At 36.0% G+C, this 8,440-nt stretch overlaps 1 protein-coding gene across 1 annotated transcript; it reads left to right on the plus strand.

The window, feature by feature from the left end:
• The first annotated feature begins 2,095 nt into the window (after positions 1-2,095).
• LOC105335160 (sodium/mannose cotransporter SLC5A10) lies at positions 2,096-7,634 on the plus strand. The gene is made up of 15 exons (XM_066077165.1): positions 2,096-2,246; positions 2,358-2,429; positions 2,629-2,733; positions 3,594-3,653; positions 3,890-3,994; positions 4,163-4,268; positions 5,218-5,298; positions 5,397-5,668; positions 5,762-5,897; positions 6,075-6,182; positions 6,281-6,431; positions 6,571-6,739; positions 6,850-7,065; positions 7,166-7,256; positions 7,360-7,634. The coding sequence occupies exons 1-15, from the start codon at positions 2,166-2,168 to the stop codon at positions 7,587-7,589; spliced, it is 1,983 nt and encodes a 660-aa protein (XP_065933237.1). The 5' UTR covers positions 2,096-2,165; the 3' UTR covers positions 7,590-7,634.
• Positions 7,635-8,440: the final 806 nt, after the last annotated feature.

Here is an 8,440-nt window from a genome sequence, read left to right on the forward strand (position 1 = left end):
GTACCAATAAAATCCCGGACAATCTTATGATCAAGAGTATTTGTATATATTAGTGAAATAAAATCCGGATTCAGAAAATTAAAGTAAGCTAACCGGATGTTGCGCGACGTGACTGAGTTTGGCGTCCAAGAATTGTAAATGCACTGGAATGACACCCGGAGAAAAGCAAATTTGCAAGAACATACAGACAGTATGCACAAAAGCGTTCCAAGATTTAATAAAAGGATATAAAATTATGGGATGCTACTGTAAAATGAACACCTATTAAGGTGGCAGGAGTTGCACTCACTTAAATTTGGTCTGAATGAATATTAGAAACATTTTAACAAGAGCTTGGACTTTGGGTAGTTGTGTTAAACAGCAATGTAACGTAGACCTGTCTATTTCATTGTCAGCCACTGAGCAAAGGCTCTCTGAAATCAACAAAAAATTTCTGACTTTTGAGATAAGACTACGCAATCGGTGCATATTTGCTTGAAACCGCGTCATTTTTAACATGTTTTGATGCAAGAAACAGATAGCTTCGTCCTACGGAAAGTCAACGGTCTTGATAAAATGGTTCTAATATAAGATTATTAGTAATATAAGACATATTTCGCTCTGTTATATTTGTATTCAATGAATATTTCCCTTTGTTTGCATAATTGGAAATCTGCAACGTTCAATTTAATCTTTAATTTATTAATTAATTTAGTCTTTTCACGGCGCATGAGCATTAAATATAAACGCCATCGCAGGTTTTGAATATATTCGTTATTTTAAGACTAAATCAAACGTTCAAACTTACATAACGAATGTGATGTGTACTTATGAATCATATGTATTCCTTTATCCAACAAAAATTTCGCGAAAAAGTTTCTTGCACTTATTATAATATTTTTATAGAAAATCTATTGTAAAATCTTTGTGTTATTGTGAATTTTTATTTCGTAGAAGAAAACTGAAGAAACCAATACTAGTATGGTTGAAATGTTATCATGGAAACCGTTAAAATGTCTAAAATTGTTTTTCTTTTCTTTTAAGAAGTTGAAAAGGGAAACTATTCAATATTTACATCCCCATCAATGTCCATGTAATATACATTAATTGCCACCTGTTGCTATGATAATAAGGCAAAGAAATAGGACAATCTGAACAATTGCAGGTGATTTTGGTATGCTGTAATTCCTGATTTTAAAGAATCTTAGCAATTGTTTTTTGTCGGTACTTGTGAAGATATACCCGAATTTTCATTTTATATCACTAAAAGATTTTATATCACTAAAAGATTTTATACCACTTAAAGATTTTATATCACTTAAAGATTTTATATCACTAAAAGATTTTATATCACTAAAAGATTTTATACCACCAAAAGATTTGTTATGCAACACAGAAGTGTTGTTGCTACTGAGATAAAAGTTACGTAAAAATCACACTGAAATTCTGACTTGAAAAGGCCATAGCAACGGCAATTAAATATAGGAAATTTCAAAAAAAATTCAAGTTGCTTTAAAGTTCAGAACACGCTTGTTTTATCTAACCAATATATATATTAAATATTTATACTTTATATGTGATTAATACCTATTCAAAAATGCCTCAAAATGTCAGAATTTACCGTATTTATTTACCATAGCTACGGTTCTCAAATTTCATTTTTAAATTCTAATAGCACAATCATAATGTGTGCAATAAACGTTGTCTTGAAAAATGACAATTTTTTTCATGATATATTCTAACCTGGATACCCCAAATAGTTGTTTAATACTCACAATATATTCTAAAATGCTATACTATGCTATACTATGCTATGCTATGCTATACTATACTAACCATACCATACTATACTATACTATACTATACTATACTATACTATACTATACTATACTATACTATACTATACTATACTATACTATACTATCCTTATCCTCTGTTACCATGGGACCACATAGTAACAAATAAATGGTGTTAGGCTGTTTTTAATCATTCTAATCTATCAAAATATCTTTCAAATGTTCCCCATATTTCTTAGAGTACACAGATAAAACATTAGAATTATATTATCTTTCGTTGACATAAAATGGGGCAAACAGTCAACCGTTTTCATGAGCTGACATAAATCGCCAGCCCCCAGCAAGCGGCTCCATACATGTACCTCTTTACTCTTACCATAACCTATCGATATGAAGGCTGGTCTGGATAACTGGATAGACATCCTGATCCTGGTTGCCTACTTCGTGTTCGTATTTGTTGTGGGAATTTTGGTAAATTACGAAGAGTTTTTCTTCTCCTTGTTTTAGAGTTTTAAATTATGTTACTGATATCGTATACCTGTTTCTACAGACAGTGTCTTACTATCATTTTATTCTGATTAGTCCATATGGAGGAGAGACCGTTCTACAGCCAAAGGCTACTTTCTGGCTGGAAGGTCCATGCAGTGGTTCCCGGTAAGTTCTGTCTTACTATGTCTTTAACAGAAATAAGATGCAGTGACATGTCTCATTTTCATTTTTTCGTAAAACAAAAATAAAAAGATGAGAATCTTAATTCTTAATTTATTTACGCAACGCATATTTTAAATCGCAAAGCCGCGATTTTACATGTTTTGGGGGGTTTAAATGCAACTTTGACCTGATTTCTTGATAGATTGGTGCGTCTTTGTTTGCCAGCAACATAGGAGCGGAGCATTTCATTGGCTTGGCAGGGAGTGGTGCGTCAAGCGGAATAGCGGTTGTTGCATTTGAATGGGGGGTAAGAAGTGTTAGGAAGAAAATAAATAATTATTTATATAAATAAAAAATCTGAATTTAAATTATGAATTTCTGTTGAATGTCTTTTTAGCTCACTGGGTCGGAAGCTCAAGTGAAGTGAGCGTTTCTGAACACCCGATGTCTGGCGTTTGTAGTGTAAAGTTTTCTTATTTTCACTTTTGCTTTAGTAGTAATGGGCGAAACTAAAATTGTTCAAAACCGTGACACCCAAGACCAATGATGGCGTACCAGAACTGGTGCAATGTTAAACTTAGGATTGTTAAGGAAAATATCTTGAAGAATATTTCTCTGCATGAATTCAATGCTACAAGCCTACAACTTTGATATTACGATGAGAATTCTGACATATACTGCAGTAGTGAAAATTCTAAATAGTAACATATGTATAACCATATAGGAAAAATCTTAAGTTAAGATTCATGTACAATTTGTAATTTTATTGTAAAAGCATACAGATAAGCTGCGTATTAATAATGGTTAAAACGCAATAATTTGCAAAATAAACTATACGTTTGGTATGTCCCAACTCCGATGGTGACGTTTTGTTTGTAAAAAAACGTCATCGAGTCGCGCACCAAGTCGCTTTCATAGACCGTTCACCCGCCTTTTATATTGAGTGAACTCATTGTTGGTAAATGTATGTGCGGATCCAGAGGAGATGGGTCAGATAAAATATAACCAAATATAGGCCTAGGACTTTTCTCCCACCGGCAAACAAAATTATCCCTCCGACCTTAATCCCCAAGGTTATCTTTTTTTAACCCGCAATTAAATTGTTGAAATATCAAAAACTAAACTGTACTCAGGTGAGCACTGTGACTCATTATCCTCTTGTTTTAGGCCGTGTTCTGCCTGCTGATGCTAGGATGGGTGTATCTTCCTGTTTATTTGACATCAGAGGTACTCAGCTTATTATGTGAAAGTACTAATAAAAATGTAACATTTCGATAGTTAATTATTTGGTCACTTAAGACTCAAGTTTCGTTAACTTATTTTAAAATTTAGACCTTTGTTGATGCAGAGGTTGAAAAGGGTAATGATAATAAAAATTACAACCTATTAATATATTTTCAATGATCCCAAATTTTCACATTGATTGATAACTTGAATGAGTGTTCTATTTTGTTGATATTTAGGTCTACACTATCCCGGAATTTTTAAAGCGGCGATTTGGCGGGAAAAGATTACGAATCTATCATAGTTTGATACTCCAGTTATCCTACATCGTCACTAAAATATCCGTAAGGAGAAACACCATCTTCCTATTGTTTTATGATTCTAAAAACAATAATCTTTCAAACGAGAGCAATGAAATCATATTCAGAAAAAAAAACGTGTTTCGTAATAAAACCAATCAACCAATGAGAACTCAATACAGTTTTAATAAAAGTAATGACTTTGATTGACAGGTCGACGTGTATGCCGGGGCAGTGTTTATCCAGCAAGCGGTGGGATGGAACACTTATCTCTCCATCTTTGTTCTGTTGGCCGTCACTGCTGCATATACCATACTGGGTGAGTTCCAGCATTGTTAGCAAATTGTATAATTTGTCTACTCCGGTTCACGTTAAAAGAACACAAATGGGAAGATAGGCGAGACCGTTTAGCGATATACTGTGTAAAAGAGTCTCTAAAACGTAGTAAGACACTGTAACATACTATACATATATTACATGGCCGCCAGAGGCGACAGGAAAGCCCTGAAGTGTTATGTCGCCCGATGCCGAAGGCACTCTGGGGCTTTCCGAGGGACAAATAGTCTGGTATTGTCGCCCGAGAAGACATGTACTAAAATAATTATGTAATATAACATTTTTAAAAATCAAAACCAGTCTTTAAACATATTTACCTCATAAACAAGTGTATTTTAATTATTCATGCATCTTCATATCATACAAATCAATGTTTTGTAAAAGGTCGATCGGTGCTCTCAATTTAATAGGTATGTATTTTTTCAAATTAAACAATTAAAGTAAGTCCTCTGAATAGCAGACTCTGTCCTGACGTTTTAGTTTTCGAGGAACTGTTTACGTTTGCTTTGCTAATTTCGAACCCAGCGTAATTAATATGCAGAATTATTGCACGCGATTTTAGTGTTAATAGTTTTGGAAGGGCAATATAACTATTCCTTGTGAAATATAACTGTTTCTGCGAGGCCAATATAACTTTTTCCTGTGTGATACAGCAATTTTCAGCGCATAGTAATAAATTTATTTCATCTGTATATATAGATATATCCTGTATCCTGATCTTTAGCTTTGGTCATTTTTGCAAGTTCAATGTCACTATAAGAAAACTGGTGCATCCATTAATAATACAAAAGTAATTATATTTTCTTAGCGTGGGGGGGGGGGGGGGTATAATTTTTGAGCTTGCTCACAGTACCTCTAGTTACTGTCGGAATATGAATTATGGTTTTTTTTAATGTGGCCTCGAAGTAGTACTAGTAATTTGTTATTAACAGGAGGTTTGGCTGCCGTGATATTTACAGACGCTCTTCAAACCATCATCATGATTGTCGGAGCCACAACGCTTGCTATAATGAGTAAGAATAAACTCTTAAGGAAGTATTACAGCATGAATATTTCCAATTCATGCTGCTGTAAAAAAAAAAAGCAGAATGGATGGATACTTTTCTTGCAGGCTTTATAAAAGTTGGTGGAATTTCAGCGTTAATTTACAAATACTTTGAGGCCGTTCCTTCCCATAGCGATGGCTTAGTGATAAATGGGACCTCTGTGAATACAACCCATAATTTTACGGATGCCATCATGTCCAATATCACACAACAGTGCGGTCTGCCTCGGCCTGACGCCTTCCACATCTTCCGCGATCCTGTCAACTCGGATCTTCCATGGCCGGGGCTAATAATTCGAACCACCTTCATCTCCACGTGGTTCTGGTGCTGTGATCAGGTAATGGTTAAAATGACTAACGTAATACTGAGTACTTTCAATTTCAAATCATTAAGGTGTTTATAAGAAAGAACTCGGTCTGTTCTTCAACAGTTAATAGTCCAACGAACGTTAGCAGCCAAAAATATTGCTCATGCCAGAGGCGCGACCATCTTCGCATCATACATCAAATTGTTGCCCATGTTCATCATTATTCTTCCAGGCATGATCAGCAGGATATTATTTCCAGGTAATACAAGTTAAGTTCAGCAGAGCAGCCACATGCAAAATTTACACGTGTTTTAAGGATAGAACATTTTGGGAACGTTTTGTTGAACAGTTCTCGTGTCAATAATATAAAACTTGACAATCTCCTCCATAATTTTATAAACTTTGAGCATTTGTAAGAATTGATTGTACTTTTCAGACACCGTGGCCTGTGTGGATCCAAAAGTCTGCATGGAGGTCTGCGAAAACCCAGCCGGGTGTTCAAACATCGCTTACCCTCAGCTCATCTTAGATTTGGCTCCAACAGGTACATGTACTATATCTGTTCTTTGTCTATTTGAAGATCGTTCAATGATTACAAAGTCTTAAAAAGAATAAACAGGAAACAACTAATACATTTTGTAGGCATGCGTGGTTTGATGATGGCAGTCATGATTGCCGCTCTCATGAGTTCTTTGACATCGATCTTTAACAGCTCCGCAACATTGTTCACGATGGACCTTTGGAAACGATTCAGAGTGCAAGCCACTGACAGAGAACTGCTTATTGTTGGAAAGTAAATCATTAAAATCTCTCAATCTCTCTCTCTCTCTCTCTCTCTCTCTCTCTCTCTCTCTCTCTCTCTCTCTCTCTCTCTCTGAGTTAAATTAGCTGTTGATCAGCTGTTGAATGATTCGTTGATTTGATGATCACAGAATCTTCGTCGTGATTTTGGTGGGGGTCAGTATTTTGTGGATCCCCCTCATTCAGGCGGCGGAGGGTGGGCGCCTCTATTTCACCATACAAGCACTGACTGGCTACCTGGCTCCCCCTATCGGCGGAATTTTTCTTCTTGCCATATTTGTACCAAGAGTCAACGAACAAGTACGTATTTGTACGCTGTGCGACCAATAACCATTTTGTGACTACACGTATTTACAAAGTTTGGCTCTTGATGGTATAATTCCTCTTGAAGTATATTTTTCGATGTGCAGGGTGCATTTTGGGGAATGGTGATCGGCCATTCTGTCGGAATTTCCAGGATGGTTTTGGACTTCATCTATCCGTCCCCTAAATGTGGTGAGCAGGACACCAGACCCAGGGTGGTCGCTAACATCCACTTCACGTACTTCTCCGTGCTGGTACTGGGGCTCTCCTGGGCAGTCTGTCTGTTTGTTAGTCTGTTTACGAAGGCTCCGTCAAAGGATGCGGTAAGACTTGGGGGTACACGATGGGGTGCACTGTTCTATAGTATAATGGCTTTCCTTTATCTCTACATACTAGTGTATGCCAATACAACGATTCTTGCAGTTAAGAGGCTTAACCTTTTGGACTACGGATAAGTTACTACCGCCGCCAAAGGGAGTCGACCTAGAAGCCGAGACAAATTATGACCCATCAGGTTTGATCTCTAAATCATGGAATTAAGTTTCGAGACAGACGACATTAAACAAATTCATTTGTAATTTTTATGGTATCAGTATGTTTATTTACATATTTTGTAGAATCAATCAAACTTAAAGAGAAGACAATTGTAGTGCAAGGGGATATCGGAGAAGGGAACAGCACTGTTCCGGTCGTTGGAGATACCCCTTCCCCGGCGAAGATGGGGAACCGTCCGGGGCTTCGGAACAGGAGGAAGCTGTATATGACGAGGAAATCCAAGATCCTGTTGAACGTGAACGCTGTCGTTCTGGCCTCGGTCTTTGTGTTTCTCTACGCGTTCTTTGCGTAACTATGATTTTCTCTTTGCGATTCAATAAAACATGTTATTGTTTCATGCTTTTTAAGATTATATTTTCGAATGGGATTGATTGTTGGGGAAAAACATATTGCAGTATATCAAGCCACTCGCGTCTCTAGTGTTCATGCCAAAAACAATCAAATTTGTATAAATTTATTGATAAAAATGATACATGGGTATTTTGATACTTGACAGTAAACCAAACATATTTGACATTCACTGTTTATAAAACTTGCCAACTAAAGATCTTAAGATGACTTAAAAAGTGTATCTATTTATATAATAGTGTTGTGTTGTGCATGTACTATGCCTATAGTAGTCAGGGTTTGATACAATTACATAGTGCACGAGCCGGAGGCGAGTGCACTATGTATCAAGCCCTGACTACTATTTAGGCATAGTACATGCACAACACAACACTATTGTTATTATTATGCCGACTGTTGAATATACTGACGTGCTTTGCTATAAGTAGCTGTGACGTTCGAGTGTTGACAAGTCCCTAAAAATAATCACCGGAAAAGCAAGCTTTTTTCTCTCTTCAAATTAATCAATTGATTTGATTGTTTATTTAATCAACACGTTGTTGTACAATAAAAAGTCAACAAAGGTTTATGTTCTTTTCAAGAAATGAGAGACGTTTGGCCTTACCGAGAAAACTCGAAATGTTTAGCAGACGAAATCTCATTAAAAGCGTTTTTGTGATTCTCATGTAGAATTTCTTTGAAAAATGTTCAATCAATTTGTTCAAAAGTTTATAGAAAACTTTACCTTAAAAATTACCGTCAATAATGAAGTGTTTTTGGAAAAATGAATAATTTTAATTGCTTGATGTAAGTCGT

The sequence above is a fragment of the Magallana gigas genome, chromosome 2 (genome assembly GCF_963853765.1).
Source record: "Magallana gigas chromosome 2, xbMagGiga1.1, whole genome shotgun sequence".
In the NCBI taxonomy this organism is placed as follows: domain Eukaryota; kingdom Metazoa; phylum Mollusca; class Bivalvia; order Ostreida; family Ostreidae; genus Magallana; species Magallana gigas.